The sequence below is a fragment of the Bufo bufo genome, chromosome 1 (assembly GCF_905171765.1).
Source record: "Bufo bufo chromosome 1, aBufBuf1.1, whole genome shotgun sequence".
Taxonomy (NCBI): domain Eukaryota; kingdom Metazoa; phylum Chordata; class Amphibia; order Anura; family Bufonidae; genus Bufo; species Bufo bufo.
Genome location: NC_053389.1, coordinates 480,398,307 through 480,422,007, shown reverse-complemented (window position 1 = coordinate 480,422,007; position 23,701 = coordinate 480,398,307). Strand labels below are relative to the sequence as shown.

Genomic DNA, 23,701 nt, shown 5'->3' with positions numbered 1-23,701 from the left:
TTCCTGCAAGACTTACTAATTCAAATTAATGGGTCTGCGTGAAAAACAGACCACACATGGAATTCATAAGTATGCAGTCAGTTTAAACACTTGTCTGTGTTTTTTATGGCCAGAACATGGACAAATTAAATTTTTCTAGTTTCTGACATAGGGCAGTAAACAGGAATGCTCAGCCACAAGACTTCTAGTTAGCAGCGCATGCACAATGCGAATGGAGGTCTGATCCACAGCAGATTAGTGTGTATTGAGCCTGTATGGCTTCCTTGCCTCAGGCCTCATGGCCACCGTGTGCTGCCAAACAGACTCTTTTTGGATGCCATATGTATAGTGATAATTTCTCATAGAATCAACAATTTTAAGGGAATATACCTCAATACTTACATTAATATATATATAATCAGAGGTATTTGGATATACAGTACGGCTAGACATCAATTAATGTGTTACTAATTCATTTTAAACCACAAATATAAAATACCATACATTACTGTACATAAACACATATGAAATCAGTCCCTGAGTACATTAGTAGGAACTGTACCAGAAGACCCACCGTATTGTCCAGTAACAAGCCGTGACATGACTGTGCACTATTCAAATCAATGTAAGGAAAAACAGCAAAATACAACAAAATATTTTACTGTTTAGACAGAAACTGCACAATGAGGAATGAGCTGAATGAACAGAATCCGTAATTACATGATTGGTTTTTCATCTCACATTCAGCTTAATCTCTTTACCCAGTCCAGGAGCAATTAACCTACATATTTAACAATGATTCTTCAACTTATAAGAAATGTTAAGAATACGATACAGTAGGAAGCAGAATTGATATCCATATAACCCCCCTCCCCTCCTCTCCTGGTCTTTCCTCGCCCCCCCCCCCCCGCATACTGCTTTCATCCAAACTTGTGATACAAGTGTTTTGTATTTGAATATTGTTCAGATTGTCTATATAATTTTGCTACTAAATAAAGAGTTTTGAAAGAATCCAATACAGTAATTGTATGAGAGGGATCAGTAATTTAAAAAACTTCAGTTCTCAGGAATCACTGTGAACAATACTGACCACATTGCAGTGCATAACTGACAGTTCAAACCTGAGCTTAAGGGCTCATCATGTACACAAACGTATCTTGGGTCCGCTTTTGATCCGCATTTTTTGCGGGTCGGATGCGGACCCATGCACTTTAGTGTGCTGTCCGCATCCGTATGTCCATTCGGTTTCATCTGCAAAAATATAGAACATGTCCTATTCTTGTCCGCAATACAGACAAGGATAGGACTGTTCTATTATGGGCCGGACGTTCCATTTCGCAAAATGTGGTATGCACACGGCCAGTATCCATGTTTTGCAGATCCACCATTTGCAGACTGCAAAAATGGCTACGGTCGTGTGCATGAGCCCTAATATAGATGATAGATATAGTATATACTGAGGCGCTGTAGACCTGTGAATACCATCTTGTACATTTTGGAATATCATGTGGTCCGAGTGCTAAAATACACTAGACTGCACCTGAAGAAACAGTGGTACTTGTCATATATACAATTGGAAGGTTCATGCTCCGTATTAAAATAATGTAACATCAAAAATTACATTCCCGATAAAAATAAAAGAAATAGTCTGTGTATCGGATTCCAGCAAAGTGTGAATCTGTTGAGCAGTTTGCAAGATCCTAGAAAGAAAATAAACAAATTATCATTAGCTTAAAAATAAACATTGACAGCTGCCAGGAGGCAACATATTGCAGTTCGAGATGTTACTTAAACAAAAAGCTACAAACAGCCAATAAGTAACATAATGTTTGCTATTTTAACAGTTAAAATAACATTTTGAATAATTTAGTTTTTCATCTAAGCAGAGCTGCTCAAGGACCTGTAATCAATGCATATTTGTAAACACAGTAAAAAGAGAACCTTCACTATAGCCCTTCTAGGACATTTTGCACAGTGATGGTACAAGTGTTTGATTAATAGAAGCAACTAACTAACATTGTAATCTGTAGAGAGATGGTAGGAAGGAAGGTAGCAAGGACTGAACCAAGGAGTCCACCAATAAAGATTTACAATATGACAATCTTCTTGCTTTCAATTTAGGGGGGGCTGGGGGGTGGAAAATAGTAGAGCTTTGAACAGAAATACTTTTTACAGTCCTTAAGAATCAGAGGTCTAAAGTCGATTTTAAAATAATCCCAATGCCTGATAAATATTTATTTCTAATTTCTCGATGCAGAAGAAGAAAGAAACTGAACCTTTAGGATGGCGCTGTCAGCAGGAGTCGAAAACCGATAAGTATTGGTAACACAATACTTTTTATTTACAGTTGACGCGTTTCAGGGCGGAGAGCCCCCTTCATCAGGGCAATATACAACATGAAGCAGCATTCACATATAGCGGTTATTTAAACTCAAAAATGGCACGTGAGACCCAGGGAAGGTGGAGCAGAGGGAGGGAAAGGGGCGGGGGATGGGCGTGTATCACAGACAATGAAAAAACGTCATCAGGCATTCAAGGTCCTTACGGACCTATTTAGTAATAGAACTGGTTTCTTTTAGAAGATATTTATTGTAGAGTGTGCTGTGAGATATGGCAGTGCTAATGTAATAGGATTGACCGCATTTTAGGTTGTTTGCGGGTGTGTAGATCTCATACTAGTTTTTTTTTACAGGGAGCGGGCAACGGGTGGTTTAAAGTATGGTGGTTACATTAATTTATTTTATTCTATATTCTGAGTCAAAGAATCGTTTGTTTCAAAATTAAAAAATAGAAATAAAAAAACAAAAAATGTGTGTGTGTGTGTGTGTATATATATATATATATATATAATATATATATATATATATATATATATATATAAAATTACTGTGCGCTATCAATATCAGAAGGTGTATTCGTTTCCTAATCGCATATCTGGGAAATACACCAGAGTATAAAATCCAGTTAGAGTATAGTGGTTTTATTTAGTTGGGTGATTTTTCATATAAGTAAATGTTGGAAAACTGATTTGTTTAAAAAAAGGGGAAGAAGAAAAAGCACAGAACATTATCCTCTCCAAGTCCAGAAGGTAGTAAGTATCAATATAATGTAGTGATGTGTTTTTATTATGAAACTGTATCAATTATTATCATAGACACAGTTTCATAAATGTAACTAACAAAGTTATTTGGGCAGTAATGTAGAACTGCAAGTGTGTGCTATATAAGAATAGTATTGGCAGTTAAAGACTGAAGAAAAATAGATGGGCCGGATTTTCAAAGAACAATCAGGGAAGGAAATAAATATAATATCATAAAATATTTTGGTGAGTAAGTCCATTACGTGAATATAAAAATTATTCTTGGTGGAATCCCATTTGGTGAAATATCACTGGATATTAGTTATTAGTGAAAACATGTTTAATAATTTTTTTTTCAAAAAAAGGGTTTTAAAAAAAAAATAAGGGGGAAAGGAGGAGAAATAGATTACCCTAGAAGATGGTCTCATTTATTTCATTTAACCCTTGTGGCGCAAGGGTATCTAATTGGTACAACCAGTAGACTTCTCGTCGCTGGAGGGTACTAAACCGATTATATGGGTTTTCTGGTATGTAATCGATTGGTGTGATCTTGATTGGGTGTTTCTCTCTCTCTGATGTAGAGGCACAATGTCTGGAGAGGCTATGTTTTTGGTAATGCTTTTGGATATTGTGCCTATGCTGGTTTAGCCTACAGTGTAACTCCTAAGTTGTGCGGCCTACATATTGAAGCCCGCAGCTACACTCAATTAGATAAATTACATAGCTGGATTGACACGTTAGGTGATGCTTTATCGCAAAGGTAGTCCCATTTTTATTTGACGAGAAGTATGTGCATTTATTGGTTAACCTTAAAGCATAGGCCCAGACTTTTTCCACATTTGTAACTGCCTATTTTTTTAGGGGGTAAGTGTGGGCCATCTGAACTAACTTTTTTGTGTTTCGGCTTGCTAGGAGCGAGGAAGTTCTTAATCGTCGGGGCTCTCCTATAGATCATTCTAGGCTTGGGGGGCAAATATTTGGCAAGGTATGGATCCTGTAATAGGATATGCCAATGTTTCGAAAAGATTGTGCATATATCGTTGTTGGATGTATTAAACTGTGTGACAAAATTTATATTCATTTCTGTATGTGTCCCTTGTCTTTTTGTGGGTTGTAGACAGGTTTCTTGTGTGTCCATAGTGGTTCTGCCATAGGTGTTTTTTATAAGTTTCCTCGGATAGCCTTTCTCAATAAACCTTCTTTCAAGAATTTTTGCCTGATTTTTAAAATCGCTATCAAGGGTACAATTTCGTTGGATCCGTTTGTATTGACTATATGGGATGTTTTCCAACCATTTTTTGTTATGAAAACTCGAAAAATGAATATAGCTATTTGTATCAATAGATTTAAAATATGTTTTAGTGGCCAATTTGGTTATTTTCGGTGGAGATAATAATATCAAAAAATTCGATCTCGCTTCTGCTGTATTTTGGGGTGAAATTAATTCCCCAACCTGTATTACTTATAGTATTGCAGAATTGTAAAGCGGTGTTTTTATCGCCATCCCATATGATAAAGATATCATCAATATACCTTTTGAAGTACACGAGTTGTTGAATAGGGGGTACGGTGTTTTGAATGTATAGCCTTTCAAACTCCCCCATAAAAAGATTCGCAAAGGACGGCGCCACTTTCGTACCCATGGCGGTACCCCTGTGTTGATGGTATGTTACGCTATTGTAGATAAAGAAATTGTTCTCTAAAATGAAGCACAGACTATCTAGAAGAAAATTTACTTGGGGTGGTTTCAAAGTGGGATCTCCCTCTAGGACGGTTTTTACACACTGTATGCCCAAATCATGTTGAATGTTGGAATATAGGGCTGTAACGTCCATGGTGAATAATGCATATGAATCTTTCCAAGTGATGTCTTCTAATTCCCGAATTAGCTGAGTAGAATCGTGAAGGTAACTGGGTAATGTGCGTACATAGGGTTGCAGGAATAGATCCAGATAATGTGAAAGATTACTTGTAGCGCATTTTGTATTTGACACAATTGGTCTGCCAGGCGGATATTTTCCATTTTTGTGTATTTTTGGGAGGTGATAGAAATAGGGGGTGCAGGGGGCTCTAGGCATTCTTTATATAATTTCTATCATGGGCATCCTTTATTATTTTCGTGAGATCTTTGTTTATACCTGGAAAGTTTTTTTTTTTACACTTTTTCATAATAAACTGTATCATTGAGGATATTTAGTGCTTCCTTCTCATAATCAACAAAGTCTTGGATACTATCCCACCCCCTTTGTCTGCTGGGCGAACAATCATATTTTCATTGGCAGTTTTTTTAGCGCATTTTTTTGGGGTTTGCTAAGATTTTCTTTTCTATTTGGCATAATTGGTACAGAAGTCATTGTTTTAATATCAGAAGATATAAGATCAAAAAAAAAAAGTGGGGATATGATGTCCCTGACTTTGAAGGGGAAAAAAATTAGACTTTGGTCTAACATCTTGATGTGTGAATGTGGATAATTCCGTCTATTGGTCTATTTTTTTTCTTTGGAGGAAGTTTGATATTTTCAACCTCAAAATGCCTTTTAATTGTAAGGTTTCGCCTAAATTTTTGTATATCCAAAAACAGCTCAAAAGGATTTACAGTATTAAATGGGCAGAAGGATAATCCTTTCTCAAGTAACTTGGTTTCTGCTGCAGTCAATATATGAGAAGAGAGATTAAAGATTTTTACAGTAGAAAGAGATTCAGATTTAATTATCTCTAGTCTTTGGACGATTCTCCTTTTTTGGATACCTCCCCTACAACCTCGTGTTCGAGTCTTCTTTTTCCAGAAATGGGTCTGAAGTACTGTGTGAACTGGTGGGCGATTTTTGGGGAGTGTAAGGCAGCCCGCACGCTGATCGGGAAAATCATCACAAGCTTCGTATAGGTGTTGTGACTTCTCACAACATCTTCTGGTAAGAGCTCTTACAAATTTTTTATTATTTTACTATACAACACCACACATGAGGCGCTGCCTCCTGTCTTTCTTCTATTTCTAATTTCTAGGATAGTTAAGGATGTTTAATGAGGTTGGAAGATAAACTATATAGGGTTGCTGCTCATTGATTTCACTTATCACAATGTCACAGATGTGTTTAACGTAACATAAATGTCCACCATTGAACACTATTTTGTTTTTCTAAATATGTCCAAAACTCGGTACTGATTAATTCATAATTTATTTTTTCTGATACAGAGCTGCTTTACACATTCATAGAATTAAAGAGATATTCCCATATCTACAGTAAATTCCATGAAGAAAGTAGAAACCTACTCCAGTCTCTCTTTCCGGCTGTCACCACTCACCTAACAAAAATCTTCAACCTCTCCCTCTCTCTTCTGGTATCTTTCCCTCCTCCTTCAAACACTCTATAATTAGTCCATTAATTTAAAAAAACCTTCTCTTGACCCATCCTGCACAACGAACTACAGACCAGTCTCAAATCTGCCCTTCATCTCTAAACTCCTGGAGTGTCTGGTCTGCTCTTGCCTCATCCATCTATCTGCTCACTCTCCTTGATCCATTAAAATCTGTTTTCCGCACCCTACATTCTAAAGAAACTCCCCTTACCAAAGTGATAAAATGACCTCCTGACAGCAAGCTGCAATGGTGACTACTCTCTGCTCATTCTCCTTGACCTCGCTGCAGCTTTTGACACTATAGACCACCAGTGATGAGCGGCAGGGGCAATATTCGCGATATTTCACGAATATTTAGGCAAATATTCGTGAATTCAAGAATTCGTGATCTCCAGTCATTATTTTCCTGAATGCGAAAATCGGCAATCGAAAAATTTGAGATACGAAAATTTGCGATCAACACTACTCCTAAATTCAAAGATATTGCAGCCTAGTCATTGGCCCACAAGCAAGTAGCAGTGAGGGATCATGGGTACTGATGAAAAAAAATCTTGTATATTCGCGATTACGAAGATATAGCACAATATTCACAAATTCTTGAAGTGCCAATATTCGCGATAAAAATTTGCGATTAGAATATTCACGATCAACATTATAGACCACCATCTACTACTTACCATGCTACAATATTTCAGCCTAAAGGACACTGTCCTCTCCTGGTTTTCTTCATATCTTTCTGACTGCTCTTTCAGTGTATCATTCGCTGGTCACCTATCTGTCTAACCACTACTCCGATGTTGCCACTCTGTGCCAGTCATTGCACTGATTGCCCACACAGTATAGACTCCAATTTAAACTGCTTGTTCTCACCTACAAAGCTCTCTACAGTACTGCACCCCCATACATCTCTTGTCTACCACCCTACCCATGCTCTACGCTCTGCAAACGATTTATGACTGACATCCACCATAAACCGAACCTCTCACTCCTGGCTCCAAGACTTCTCCTGAGCTGCAACGGTTCTCTGGAATGCCCTACCCCAAGAAATTAGGTTAAATTACAACATACACAGTCTTAGGCGTTCCCTAAAAACACATCTTTTTAGGGTGGCTTATTACATCCCCTAATCTAACTCCTCTCCCATTTTTTTATAATTTCCTGTACCTGATCCTCCACCATACTCTCCACCGCAGCCATGAACCCAAAAGGACTGCAGATATCGTCTGGTGACTGGCTCATGCAGCTTTCTATCTACTCCCCTATTTTCCCAAGATGGCTGGACCATTGTACAAAACAAGCACCCCTTTCCCCTCATAGATTGTAAGCTCTTGCGAGCAGGGCCCTCATTCCTCTTGCTCTAATTATTGACTTGTCTGTTGCTATGTTATTTATGACTGTTTATACATGAACCACTGAATTGTAAAGTGCTGTGGAATATGTTGGCGCTATATAAATAAAGATTATTATTATTATTAGAACAAGCCTCAGCCTGCATGGAGTAAACAGAGTTGCACTGCTTTGGCAGCCGTACGTTCTGTGAAGGAACAGAAGGACTCTTGTGGAGATAGACTGCTGAAGGGACATCAGAGAAGAAAAGGTAAATGTAAAGGCATTCATGCCCACTGGAAGGAAAGAGGCAGCCATGGGCACAGACTGCCATCATGACAATAAAAGTTTATAAAGTCAGAAGTAAAACTGAATTGCCAAAATTGTAGATTCCAAAAATGTTGTGTTCTGTTCTGCTCTGTACTTTGTTATTTATGTTTTCCAAATTCTGGAATTCTACCTAGGCAACATGGTAACATCAAGGAAAACAAAATTACAACCAAATTATTGCAGAATAGATTATATGATTTGATATGAACTCACCGGTATCGCTACACGGAAATGGTATTCACTGTCAAACAGCCTAGCTACTGGGAGAATCCAGTGATGCTGGAGACCCTAGATGACACCATAAAACAATTGAGTCAATTAGTTCACATTCTATTAGGAATACATACAATTTTAAACCTATAACATGACATTTTAATCATATTATGGCACTTAATGGGAGCATTTGGCTGCTAAGAGAGATACATGTAGACATTTGCATATTATATCACTCAAAAAAAGAAAATACACAAAATCAGAGACATCGGTTTCTTTCAGTAGTGTTCTTTATATGCACAGATCACTGAAATGAAATAAATAACTTATTTCCAAACTAAGTCATCATTTTAGTATCTCTCTTAGCAGCCAAATCCATTAAATTGCTTTTCTAGTACAGCTTGTATGGATATATTGCGTATATATGTGGCTCAATCTTCTCATTTGGCTACAAAAGTGCCATTCAAGCAAACACAATATATCTAGATATCACCTTCAATGTATCTGCTCTTCCCACAAAAAAAAAAAAAAACAATGCTCTTTCAGACAAGAGCATATTATATGGGATGTAACAACACTGGAATGTACCCCTAGAGTACCAGAGGATGTTTCTGTGGTCCTAGGCTGTAAAACTATAGTGGGCCCCAAAGGTCCAGGAAACAAAAAAAAAAAAAACTTTTGGAGCTGCCTTTGGAGTCAATCACTTACCACCAGGGTCTTTTTCTTTTTTTAAACTTGTTTATTAACAGGAAAAGAGGTACATTGACATACATTCTTAATACATGTCTCAGAACAAAAGTTAAAGTGGAACTTACATTTATCTATAAACTACGGTCGATTCAATTGGTCATTGCATTTATACTGTCTCCTAATTCCAATTAATGCCTTACATTGTACATACATTCAGTTATTCCCACTAAGCCGACTGAGCCAAGGAATCTCGAGCTGTTAATATAGCTTGTCATAGTCTCGAGGACGAGTACTGTGTGTGGGGGGAACCGCACCACAGGCCCCATACCTTGTCAATTTTTTGTGGTTTGTTGCAGTGTTTGTACACCAGCACAATATATGGAAGAATCTGGTTTATTTGGTGTTTCCACATAGACAGGGTCAGCTTATTGGGATTGTACCATCTCAAAGCAATGCATTTACGTGCGATAAATAAGGACTCCCTTAAAAATGTTGTTGCATAGTGGTCCCAACTATCCTCGTTTAATATTCCCAGTAGGCAGATCTCTGGATTGCATGACACCCGAACTGGTAATTAGCCTGACAGGAAGAACGTCACCTCTTCCCAAAACGTGGCAATCGGACCACACCTCCACATCATATGCCAGAAGTCCGCCTCCAACTCCCCACACCTCGGGCATGCCGTAGATAACGTCCTGCCCATTCTGTACAGCCTAGCTGGTGTGAGATATGCTTGATGTATAATGTATAGTTGTATTATTTTGTTTTTAGCTGCTGGCGTCACCTGTAAATGCGATTTCTAATAAATCTGTTACTAATTCTTCTGTGAGTGTGGGTATCTGTCTTTTCCATTTATCTATTATCATAAGGGGATTAGCACTGACCTTTGCTTGCATGAGATGGGAATAAATTGCTGATACCAGTCCCCTGGGTTCTAACAACCCCTATAAGTGGGTATTTAGTAATTTGCGATGTTGGTACTTGGAAATTTACTCTGTATAGATGAGAGAAGCTGCAAATAGGAAAACAATTGAGTTCGGGGGATGTGGTATTTCTCGGACAGTGCTTCAAATGTCATAAATACTCCCTGATCATATAGATCTCCTAAAATTTTAACTCCAGCTGTCTGCCATCTCTCTGCTCCCATGACCGCGTGCAACTGCAGCAGCGATTGATTAGCCCATAGAGGTATGTCAGAAACCTGTAAAACAAAAAGGGATCCGCTCACCTCTATTTCGCTCAGGACAGGTGCTCCAATCCAAAATTTGAGTCACCCCTCAAAGATTTTGGGATAAATGTATAAGAAGAATGGATTGGTCACTCTTATATGGAAGTATGGGATGTTTTATTTAGTATATATATTAAAATAGATAAAAATAAAAAATGAATAAAATATACATAAAATTTTCTGGAACTATTCAACACAATATCTTATATCTGTTCTCTATTCAACTGTCATGAATTGATTTGACCGAAATAGTAACAGTTCTAAGATAAATACTGATAGTGTCAAATGTCTCTCTCTGCCTCCACCCAGACTGGATAATCTTGGATGTATAAAGGGCAGATTTAATTAGAGGGATAAATTGGCACAAACAGTATCCATCTGATGTCTTGACACAATATCAATTAATAAGAATAACATAACATCCGATATTTGATTTAAAAATGTAAATCAGCCATGCAATGGGCCAATCTCTGGAAAATAAGTCTCTTCTTGTATCTGACAAATATATCCAAGATCTGTATTTAAAACAAAAGATATTCCAACTTTTTTGTGGATGAGTGGTGGATTATATCAGCTCTCATCAGCTGTTTCTCCCAATGCTTTAGCGTATAGCTAAGGTAACCAGTGCAGTTGATTCATGTCACAGTTTCTGTATCAGAAAGAGCACTTTGGCCGCCACAAGCTGATACTATGTTGCATCCAACTGCTGACTGCTGTGATATGTTAGTATGTGGCCGCAGTACAGGATGATACTTCAGTGATCAAAAGCGGTTCATTCAGTTGATTTTTAAGAAGGTAATTCTGAATATTATACCCACTGTTTGTGGGCTTACCTCTGTTGGCACCGTCGGGTGAGTCGGGACTTAATTTCGAGCTCTTGCTCCGTTGAATCGGCCGGTGTCCCGGCTGTGGAGCCGCTCGCGTCCCACGTGTCTTCCGCTGATGATTTGAATTAGATGTGAGGATCACAAGCCTCTCTCTGTCGGCGCTGATGGATGACGTGTTGTAATAGTTTTAACACTGAATCCAAAAGTTTCTTTTCTTTGTAGTGCACTTCATGAAAAATGGGGTATTCATCCAAAGGTATGACGCCAGACGCGTTTCGGGGAGACGCTTCCCCTTCCTCAGTGGCAGGTATGTCAGAAACCACCTCTGTGAAACAGGTTAGTGATTTGGTGTCCCTCCATGTCATTTGCGCCAACTTGTGCAGTGGCAGCAACGGTCTTTGGAATTTAGGGGGCACTTCCAAAACTGACCATAGTGTGTAACATTTAAGGTAATGTTTTAAAAAGTATTCTGAAATGGGCAGATCATCGGATGAATACCAAGTGCTAATGAGCCTTAGCTGACCTGCCAGATAATATATATAATAATCTGGCAGTGCCATGCCCCCTTCTGTTTTAGGACGTTTTAATGTGTCAAGACTTAATTTAGCTCTCAATCTGCCCCAGATAAAAACCATGGTGAGAGAATCTATTTCTCTAAATATTGATTTGGGTATATGTCCCTCTGAATGTTGCAAAGCGTAGAGGGCCTTGGGGAGTATAATAATTTTGATTAAGTTAATGCGTCCTGCCACTGAAATAGGCAATGTCTTCCAGTTTTGAAGTTTATTCCGTATATGACCAATGAGGGGATAAATATTAAGTGACAATGCCTAAGTGTTTTTTAGTGAAATTTGAAAGTGTCCATTACCTTCAATCTCTCTACATGAGAAGGGCCTGACCAATTTTCTCTGCCATGAGGCATATACACTGATTTCCCCCAATTAATCCTAAGGCCTGAGAAGTCCCCAAATTCATCTATCAAGTCTATTGCACCTCTGAGAGATGTATTGGGCGAAAGAAGGTATAGAATCATGTCGTCTTTGTCTCCCATGGTCACTCCAATTATGTTATTGCTGCTACTTACCCTAATTGCCAATGTTTCAATCGCCAGGGCGAACAGGAGTGGTGATAGAGGGCATCCTTGTCTTGTGCCTCTATGTAGATGGAAGGTTTCTGATAATACGACGCAAAATATGTTCTTCAGCATGTTGGACTCTCTCGCAGAGATTTTTCATATCTTGACGTAACAGTCCTAGGTCAATTTTAACTTAATCTAGTTTCCCTGTGAGAGAGGTTTTACATGCCGTTATGGCTTCTAAAACTTGTGCAGAGACTTGTTTGAGCGTGAGTTCGTCTTGGTCCTCCTCAGAGGTGACTGTAGGCGCTGATAAATCCGATGCTATACTTGCCCTTGTGTGAACATTCAGCTGCGGCAATGGTGACCTCGTTTCATCATCTGGTTGTCTGGCAAATTCATGCAGCTTTTCGACAGCGTTCTGCGCTTTTTGCGGCCCCATTGTTATATTAGGATATATATCAGTCCTCTTTGTGATGGGAATTTTCTGGGGCTTTATGAGATACAATATATTGCCTTAGGTAAGAGAAGTCTGCTGGGTAGCAAGAGGGTTGATTCTTCCCCCCTCCCTGACTCAGCTTGTACCACACTATGCTGTGCTGTGATCTTTCTTGGTATTCAGCCGTCCACTGCTATCTCTTAGCGGGTATAAGCAGAGGTTGTTTCAGACAGTGGGAGACTTGTTGTGCTCCTATCTGGTACAGGAGCTTATCGCGGTCTGTCTTTCTTCCCTCCTCACCGCGCTGTGGAAGTGCGGTCAAGATGGGCGACTGGTGGGAAAGTGGAGGAGCCCACGCGATGCACCGGTTCCCGCTCCCTCGTCTTCCCTTTTCCCCCACTGACTCCCAGACCTCACTTCTGCCTCTCACCGGCTCCGGATTCCTTTTGGACCTCCCAGTCCTCTGTGCAGGAGGATTGCTCGGTTCTCCAGCCGATCCCTCAGTGTGGTTTGCAGCGCTGCTGCCTCGTGCGCTCCGCAAGATGAGAGACACCAGCGGTGAGTCAGTTTTTCAGCAGGGCTCTTTGAGGAGTGGTACTTTGCTAAAATGGCATAGTAACAGCAGGATTTGTCCTAAAATATAGCCTTGGCCGTGGAGCTCTTGTTATGGGGGTTGGGTCCTCAAGAATAATTTGCTCTGGTGGGCCCAAGGAACCCCAGTGCAACCCTGGGATGTAATATGTCAAGATGAGAGACTGCACAAAATCACTGACATCAGATTCATTCAGCAGTGGTCTTAATAAGCAAACGTCTTAAGGAACTCCTCTCACTGAAATGAAATAAATAACTTATTTCAAAACTATAAGTAATCTTTTTAGTATCTCCCTTAGCAGCCAAGTCCATAAAATTGCTTTATTAGTACAACTTGTATGGATATATTGCTTATATGTGGCTTGATCTTCTCTTTTGGCTACAAAAATGCCATTCAAGCCAATACATTATAGCTATCACCTTGAATGAATCTGCTCTTTCCAATAACAAAAAACAATGTTCTTTCAGGCGAGAAACTGGATCATAAGTTTGAAGTATAGTCATTAAATAAGTTTTGTAGGAAGCTAATATGTGTTTATTAGAAGACTGCAGTGTGTACAGCCGTAAAATAGAACTTGGCTATGTTGCACTCACTGCAGTATGGTTATATAACAAGCAAATTCCAAAAACCTTCAAGAATAACAAGCAAAGTACAGCTATATTCTATTCTACTAGGGTGTATGGCTATTCATTAAATATTGTATAGAGACAGCAATGCTACTGTTACATCATTAATGTATTTACATAATATTACCTCTATCTATAACTGGATCATGGACTTTCAGACCAACAGACCCCAGCATGTTAGGTCAGGAAATAACTGCCCCACCACCATCATACTCAACACTGGCACTCCACAGGGCTGTGTGCTGAGCCCGTTCCTCTACTCCCTTTTCACCTATGACTGCAGGCCTAGGTATGGATCCAACTCCATCATCAAGTTTGCAGATGACACCACGGTGATCGGTCTCAACAGTCACAACGATGAGTCTGACTATAGGGAAGAGGTAAAGCACCTAGCTGTGTGGTGCACTGACAATAACCTGCTCCTGAATACCAGCAAAACATAAGAGCTCATTGTGAAAGGAGAAGAGAGACACCCATGACCCCATCCACATAAATGGCACGGCTGTTGAATGGGTCTCCAGTTTCAAGTTTCTGGGGACCTACATCTCTGAGAATCTGTCCTGGTCAACCAACATCTCCAGCCTGGTGAAGAAGGCACATCAGCTACTCTTTTGATTGAGGACACTAAAGAAAAACCACCTGTCTGCTGACATACTGGGTAACTTCTATCGCTGTGCGATAGAGAGCATCGTGACCAACTGTGTTACAGTCTGGTATGGGAATTGCTCTGTTGCTGACCGCAAGGCACTGCAGCGGGTGGTGAAAACTGCACAACGCATCATAGGGACTCCACTTCCTACTATTGAGGATGTTTACAAGAAGAGATGTCTACGTCGGGCACACATCATTCTTAGGGACTCCTCTCATCCTGCCAATAAACTGTTCCAGCTCCTCCCCTCCAGAAGGCGCTACAGGACCCTTCAGACTAAAACCAGCAGGTTTAGTAGCAGCTTCTTTCCCATAGCTGTCTACCTACTGAACTCCGTCCCCTGATGAACCTTCCCATCCACACTAATTTAACCCTCTACACTCCTCCGCCCCTCCATCCCTCCCATGATCATGACTGTCATTCATTCTCAATATTCACTGTAAGTTCACATTGGTTACTGCTATAGCTGGGACACTGTCATAGCATAAGTCTCTGTTATATACGTATACATCAGCACATCTGCATATTTGTATATATGTATACATCAGTACATCTGTATATTTGTCCATAGTACATCTGTATATTTGCTCTCTGTATAGCAATATAAACACCTGTATACTTAACTTATTTGTACATAATCTGTACATAACTATTCCTACCTTCTACACTACCCTTATCTGTATATAACCTGTTTTTATTGCACTTGCTGCTCTTTGCACGTCTGATTAGATGCAAACTGTATATCGTTACTCTGTATTTATACATATTTAATGACAATAAAGTTGAATCAAATCAAATATATTTTTCTTTCTGTACTGAAATAGGCCACTAAACGCTTTTAGCAGAAATAAATGCACCAGTGAACTGCGCATATATTTTTCTTTCTGTACTGAAATATGCCACTCAACGCTTTTAGCAGAAATAAATGCACCAGTGAACTGCGCATATATTTTTCTTTCTGTACTGAAATAGGCCAGTAAATGCTTTTAGTAGAAATAAATGCAACAGTGAAGTGCGTATATATTTTTTTTTCCTTTTTGTAATGAAATAGGACACTGAACGCTTTCACCACATATAAATGCAGAAGTGAAATGCGTATATATTTTTCCTTTTTGTACTGAAATAGGCCACTAAACTCTTTCACCACATATAACTGCAACAGTGAAATGCGTATATATTTTTCCTTTTTGTACTGAAATAGGCCACTAAACTCTTTCACCACATATAACTGCAACAGTGAAATGCGTATATATTTTTCTTTTTCCACAGATATAAGCCAACTAATTGCTGGAATGCCAGAGCTGAATAATGGCTATTTGGATCCCCTAATAATGTTTCCTGCACTTGTAAATCGCTTTTTTTTTTCACAATCAGGTTTTTCTAGCACTGTCCCAAGCAACTTCTGACGTTTCTCCTTGCACTAAGATGCTGTTAAATGATTCCTCCCTATCCTTTCCCTGCACTTGTAAATCGCTTTTCTGGCACTGTCCCTAGCACCTTCTGACGTCTCTCCCTTACATTTAGAAGTGGTGCCGGATACACCGAAGTTATGAAGAGCCTGCACCTCTTAACTTCGGCGATCCACCTCCAGTGATGGGGCTTTATTAAGACTGGCGTCTAAAAGCCAGTCTTAATAAATGTGCCCCAATATGTACAGTTTACAGCCTCTGCTTGTAAATAAGAGTGTCCTCATTCATTTACAGCATTATCCTGAACACAGGGATAAAATTTGTTCCAAACAGCTGGCTCATAGCTGGCGTACATGGCCAGAAAACTGGCATAAATGTGCCGGCGCCTATGGCCCCAACCACATCCCACTTCACAACACCCGTTTTTTTTTTAGAAATAGAAATGCCACTTGCACCTAGATTTAGGTTTAATGGTATACACTGTATAAAAAGTCACAGACTTGGTGTGCAACTTTTTAATGCTAGACAAGTGGCATAGACGGATGATAAATCTCCCCCAGAATCTATTATATTAGACAAACATTATATTATACAAATCTGTACGGACCCGATGACGCATGATTTTATTTTTTATTTTTTCATTTAATGGAGAAGTATGAGGACATTTTTGCAGGACAACTGATAGTTTTCATTGGTAGCATTTTGGGATGCACAACAGTTTTCAATCGAATTTATATATATATATTTTTTTGGGTGGCAGATAAGCAAAACACAACAAGTTTGGGTTTTTTGTTTGGCTACAACGTTCACCACATAGATGTGGCAATATCAATTATGTGGAAGGGTTTTTATTTTTTCATTTGTCTTTTACTAAAAAACTGTTTAGGGTAAAAAGGTGTATTTTTTTACTTTGGGATTTTAAAATTAAACTTTATTGAATTCTTATTTTTACCATGCACTGCACTTATGTAGTCAGTAGAAAACTGACAGCAATCTACAGTATTAAGTTATTTCTCTGGCTAGGCATACACAGAAGGCTGGCCTGGGGGGTTTCTTAAATTCCCAGCTGTCATGTAAAGGCATCAACATGCTACAATCGCATTCCCTCTAAAACCACTTAAATGCTGCGGTCAATATTGACCATGGCATCATAGTGGTTAATTAACCCGGATGTGAGCTTACTTGGATCTCTGTTTTGAGCAAAATCCCAGCTGGCATAAACCTCCAGTGCTTTAAAAAGGCATATTAACAGGTTTAATACCCGTTAGTGACCTCTGTAAAAAGGTGTTTTGGCAGTCATTAGAGCGTTAAATGAAGTCTGTTAACAGTTTTGACCATTTAAAACGGTTGAAAGTGCTAACTAGAGTCTGGGGACACAGTACAAACATACCTTTTGGTGTTCTTCTTTCATTAGGAATAGTGTGATAATTACGTTTTATTCTGCCAGGTCCTGCTCCTGCAAGTGCCTAAGGCGGGACTTCACTGTGAAGCGCTCTCTGCTTTTTGCATTGAGCTTCTTCATAGCCCCTCCCAAGAATAGAGGGTAGGGTTATGAAGTAGATCAATGCAGAGAGCACTTTTACAGTGAAGCACCACCTCCTGGGTACTTGCAGAAGCAGAACCTGGCCGAATAAATATTAATTTAACACTTGATTACTGAGATCTATATAGAAGCTTCATACCTGAGTTGATTCTGGAGAAAGATCTCTTTTTTTCCTGTTGTAAGTTCCTCGGTTGCAGATATTTCCCAGTGTAATCTTACACTGGTAAATGATCAGTGGTTCTGTAGTGCTATAAAACACAATCAAAACATCAACTATAACACTTGTAATTTTGCAAAGTCTCCTATTAGTCTATAATATTATAATAATTCCATCAGTATTAGAAAAGAGCTTTTCATTGCTCATCCAAGCATGCTCATGTATGAGTGGGTCGGGAGAGATACAGTAGCTCTTGGCTGAACCAACCTTTAGCGAACAGTATACTCATGTGTATGACCAGCTTCATTATTCAATTAGTACTGTATTTAGGCCCGTTAGATGGCCACTTGAGAGGTGCTCTGTATAGCTTATAAACAAAGTGGCCTTAAAGGCTACAAAGTGGCCTTAAAGGCTATATACACCTTTGGGGCAAATTTTTTATTATTGCGTTGTATTCATTTTGAACTAAAATAATTTTTTTAGCTGGTCTTTATAAAAAATATGGAGCCATTTTTTCTGTACAGGGCTGAGATGCTCTAGTAGCAGGATGTGAATTTTCTTTCTGCTCAGTCAACCAGCTCACATAAGGAGCTCCTTATCTTTATTCTCTGACATTATAAACATTCATTATAGGTCAGCTTATCTTACTGATAAGAATGTGGCTTGAATAAGTGTTTATGACCTTTTAAGGTCCCTTTACACGGGCTGATATTTTACAGCAGATTGTCGGGAGGGAAGCGTTCCTTCCCGACAATCTGATCACTAGCGAAGGAGACTGATGCATTTAAATGTACCGATCTCCTCGAAAATATGGCGAGGAGCGATCGCTAATGCCATCGCATTTCCCCATAAGGGCTTGTTTGCCGGCAGCAGATCTGCTGCTGGTAAACAATAATTTTTGCGGGTGCACAAACGATCGGATTACCTGATGAACAAGCGTTACTATGAACACTAGTTAGCCATAATTTGTGTGCTTCTCAGCCCATGTAAAGGGCCATTTAATAAATTAGAGATAAGGGAAGTGAAGCCTATATTAGACAGATTTTCTGCCAGATGCTCGATAACTAGTGCTTGTAGTAATGCTCGTTAGTGATCATCTGGCCGTGTAATACTGCCGTCGATTACCCGATGAAGCTCGTTCATCGGGCAATCCACATCTTTTGATAGGTTTAAAAATAACAGCTTGCAGGCGGCAGATCGTAGTGTCTAATCATGATCTGTTGATGGTAAACAATGATTCAGTATAGGGAAGAGCGATGGCATTAGCGATCGCTCATCCTCATACTGAGGAGGAGATCGCTGCATGTAATAGCAGCTGTCTCCTCCACTAGCGAGCAGGAAATTTCCTCCAAAGGTCTGCACATGGGGTCATTTATCAAACTGGTGTAAGGTAGAACTGGCTTAGTCGCCCATAACAACCAATCAGATTCCACCTTTTATTTTTCAAAGGAGTGGTCAAAAATGAAAGGTGGAATCTAATTGGTTTCTATGAGCAACTAAGCCAGTTCTACTTTACACTCTTTTGATAAATGACCCCAATAGTCTTTAAGGTCAGCCATAGTCTCTGTCAGCCAAAAGCACAAAGAGGGCTCATGCCATATTGATTGATATATATACTGTGTATTTAAAGGGAATCTGTCAGTTAAAATGATTTTTTTTATACGTATAGAAACTGATAAGAATGATATAAAAAAAAAATCACCAAAAATTATTTAAAAATATGTTTAACATAAAAACATGATTTAAACAATAGGTAATTTTCTGATTATACATTACCTGTAAGGGGTTATCCAGGAAATGATAATGATGAATTATCCTCAGGATAGGTCATCATTATCACATCACCCTTGGCGATCAGCTGTTTCAGTGACGAGTGCTGCGACCAAGCACAGCACTATACAACGTATAGCGGCTGCACTTGGTATTGCAGCTCAGCCCCATTCACTTGAATGGGGCCGAGCTGCAACTAAGCCATGTGGCTGATGTACAGTAATGTCACATGGCCTAGGAAGAGCGCCCGGCTTGTTCTAACAGCTGATTGGCGACGGTGCCAGGAGTTGGACCTTCACTGATCTGATATTGATGACCTATCCTGAGGATAGCTCATCAATATCTTTTCCCGGATAACCCCTTAACTACATCTGTAGAATCTGTGAAGTAAAATGCTGAAAGGGCAACTACATCTCAAGATTCCATAACATAAAAAGCAAAAGTATGATTTTTATTTTTTAGTCAATTTATACTGAACTTTGTATATTGGAAAAGGCAAAAACATGAACATCATGTTGGAGCAAATTATACATAACTGTATTCCGCACAGGGACATCTGAAATATGTGTTCCTTTATATGATCAGTCACAAAAAAGACAAGGAACAAAGACTAGAGAAATTATGGCTACACATAGAAAAATACTCTGTTACAATATCTGTTCACGTGTTTTATTGTATGCGGTGTGGACTGGTCGCCGTATACGTGTGGATGTGTATCTAGGGCCAAGGCAGGGTTTAATAGCCTTTGCTTCTGTGTGTTCTGTGTTCCATGTAGAGGTTAATCCCTCTCTGTTTGTGTGCACTTGCGAGTATTTTGGGCTAATGTGCTCAGCTATATGTTCTGACTGTGTATCCTGCACTTTGGCTGAGCAACAATAATTCTTGTATTGCTTCTCTTGCTCTGTTCTCTGTCCAGTCCTTTCCAGTCTGACCTGTGTCCATTGTCATGTTTTCCAATCCTGCCTGTGTTCCTGAGGGTCAGCTGCCAAGTACACCGTAACGATCCCAGGAGGTAGCGGTCTGGTTGCTAAGTTCACTCTTCAGTTATTTGGTCAGTTATTTCCATCAGTTATTGTGAGCCAAAATCCGTAGTGAAAGCCTACTGAGAGATAAGGTATAATGGAAAGATTTCCTCCTGTTCTTTGTTTTTGACCAACACCTGGTTTTGGCTCACAAAAACTGATGGAAATTACTGACCAAATAACTGAAGTGTGAACTCGGCCTAACCCGAAGTAAAGTCCATATGCCTATATAGTGATTAAAGGGTGAATACCAGGGAGACACCAGAATAACGCCCTTAGGGTTTGGCCCAACATGAAACCGGTTACTTGGCACGGTGGTTCCACATTGCCCCATATCCATTTTGATCCGTAACAAGATCATTGAACATAGAGTTTAGCAGTAATAATTGCAAGCATAAGAGAGTTTGAGGTGAAGAGCCTTATTTAAACTCTAGTTTACTGGGCTATAAAGACACTTAATGAATAACAGAAGGGCACTCTGTGAGCATGGGGAAGGATTCTTGTCTGAGAGCAGATGGACTTAGTAATGGGGACAAAGCTATATGTCAGAGGGCAGATGGACTTAGTAATGGGGACAGTTCTATTGTGACTGCTGATTCTGACACAGGCGGGCTGCTCTGAGATATGTATTGTTGTAACCAGATTGACCAATAACTTGTCATTTTAGTTACAGATTGGCAGTGTGATGCTAACATTTTCTGCATGATATATGCAAGTTAGACTGTGTTTGTAAGAAGTGGATATTAAATTTCCAGTTGCAAGCAATCATGAATCTAGCTGCAAGGAATGTCTAGGGAAATCCTACAAGCCCAGAAAACATAAAGGTCAGAGATGATGTGGAGGATATCCAGGAACCTAAAATCGGAGACAAAAAAAGAATGCTTTCCAGAAAGCTTGCTGTGTTATGGATCAATAAGATATCTAACTTTCAAAGGGAAGAATCATGAGAATGTCTTGCAGAGGATGGCATGTAACCTATGCACATGCATGAGGTCAGTGGTCCATTATGTACAGATGTAGCCTGCATTATTAAGACAACAGATGTCCATTTAAACGTTACCATGTTGGAAAAACAATTACACTCCTTTTTATTTATTTTAGGGAGTATTGTCAATACATTGTGACATGAAAAGGCTGTCCACATTTGATTCGTGAAGAACATAATGCAACCCAAAAACATTGTCATTTGCAGGTATTAAAATGTGTAATGACAGGAGCAGACAAACAGAAGATCTTGCTACAGCTCGAAACAAAGTGTATAGTTGATAGTGGAGTGATGGAAAATGCAGGGTTAAATGATAACAATGACTTTAGTCCATTTCTGTAAAGAGGTAAAATAGTATTGATTCTGCTCTTGGTGATGGCAAATTAAATGTTGTGTGCAAGTAACAATGTTTTCATATATTTGTATGTAATGATGTATCTTTTAATGGGTAAACACTAGAGATGAGCGAATTTCTCAAAAATTTGATTTGGTCAGTCCGCGGAATTTTCCAAAAAGATTTGATTCGATCCAAATTAATTAGTGGTGAATCGGGTTAAAAAACAGCTATTTCCTGGCTGCAGAAAGCCTGTATAGTGGTGTAGAACACTGTGCCTTGCAGCAACACGCATAGTGAGTCTGCTGTGGTAGTGAAACAAGTCAGTATGACACGCAGATGACAGGCGTCGCTCTTAGAATCACTGCACACTTCACTTCTTTGGGCAGGGGCCAAAACTGAGTGTGAACTCAGCCTTACAAGTTGTTAGCGTCAGGTATAAAGAACTGTGCAGAGGCCCAAGATCCTACTATAGTGTGAGAGCGCACTTCTTTTACACATGTCGTCAGCTGATTCCACATAGATGTCTACAGAACCTGTTCTATTAAACTTTTATACAAGTAGAGCCCCCCTGACAGAGTGGAGAGGGTGTCAGCAGTAAGTTTGTTGATGTCACTGAATAATTTGCCCTTCCTCTGATCCGTCAGAACAATAACCCCCAAAAAAAGGATCCTGTCTGTTAAGCATCCGCCTTCAACATTTGGTCAGTAATCCATCAGTATTGCTAATGCAAAAAAAACAAAAACAGGAGTGGATCCAAAATAGAGATGACATGTGAATGGAATATTTGCATGTCTTCTATATTTTGTACCCACTCCTGCTTTTGGCTACCAAATCATAAGCAAATTCTGATGGAACCATACAGGCCTTACAGCTGCTACACAGACAGGATCAGTTGTGTGTCTCATTTTTCCTTCCTTCTGACAGATCAGAAGAAGAGTCAAATAAATGATGATGTCAACCTTTCCAAAAAGGCAAAATAGTGGCCCAGTCATGAAGTGGGGAGGGTGGGAACAGCATGAAAAGTCCACACAGTGGCCCAGTGACATAGTGTGGAGGTGACTGCAGCATCAGGAGACCACAGAGTGGCAAGTTGACATAGCGTGGAGGTGGCAGCAGCAGCATGAGGAAAGGTGGTAGCAGCACCAGGAGACCAGTGTGGCACAATGACAGAGTGTGGAGGTGGCAGCAGCAGCATGAGGAAAGGTGGTAGCAGCACCAGGAGACCACAGAGTGACCTGGTGACAGAGTGGCAAGGTGGGTGGCACTAACAGTACCCGCTAATGATGGTGGTTGTAAGAAGGAGCACTTGGCATCAGATGTGTGGCATAAGGCAGGTGGCAGCATCAGAATAGTTGCTGAGGCAGGTAACCAGAAGAAACCGGTCTCTATTGTCAAGGTTTGGGTAAGGCAGTATAGATGATCTAATCTGATGCAAAAGGCATTGATGGGTGGAAACCCTGGCTGATCCACGCCTGATTCATCTTGACAAAGGTCAGTCTCTCCTCATTTTGGGTGGACAGGCGAGTTCTCCTTGGGGTAACTATGGCCCCCGCCGCACTAAACACCCGCTCTGATGCCACACTACTGGCCGGGCAGGATAGTTTTTCCAGGGCAAACTCTGCCAGTTGTGGCCACAAATCCAGTTTGGCTGCCCAGTAGTCCAGCGGATCTTCAATGATGGCTGGCAGGGTGCACTCCAAGTATGCCACCACCTGCTGGTTCAGGTTCTGCTCTATGTCTCGCTGCTGGTGAGTAGTTTCTTCACTATGCGGGTGAAGAAAGCTGCTCATCAGTGACTTTAGACTCAGAATGCTGCTGATGGAGCTGGTACTGTTCCTGCCACCCCACCCCTCCCCAGCAGCCATGGTAGTGGAACGTAAGCACAGAGGGCCCTCCTGGTCAGACCTGTGAGAGGATGGACGATGGCGCAGACAGGCAGCGGCCAACTGACTACATAGGATGTCTCTATAGTAGTTCAGTTTGTCCTCCCTCTCAGCGAGTGTAAAAAGGCCCCCATTTTGGACCGGTAGCAAGGGTCCAACAAGGCGAAGAGCCATAGTCATCCCTC

At 40.0% G+C, this 23,701-nt stretch overlaps 1 protein-coding gene across 1 annotated transcript in view; it reads right to left on the bottom strand.

The window, feature by feature from the left end:
• Positions 1 to 1,589: 1,589 nt before the first annotated feature.
• The window catches only part of MYRFL (myelin regulatory factor like), a 180,736-nt gene continuing 158,624 nt past the window's right edge, over positions 1,590 to 23,701 (bottom strand). The window contains exons 24-26 of the mRNA XM_040413445.1: positions 17,502 to 17,610; positions 8,285 to 8,359; positions 1,590 to 1,679 (exon numbers count right to left, since the gene is read on the bottom strand). Of these exons, the coding sequence (XP_040269379.1) occupies positions 1,590 to 1,679; positions 8,285 to 8,359; positions 17,502 to 17,610 (274 nt within the window). The remainder of the gene's footprint in view (positions 1,680 to 8,284; positions 8,360 to 17,501; positions 17,611 to 23,701) is intronic.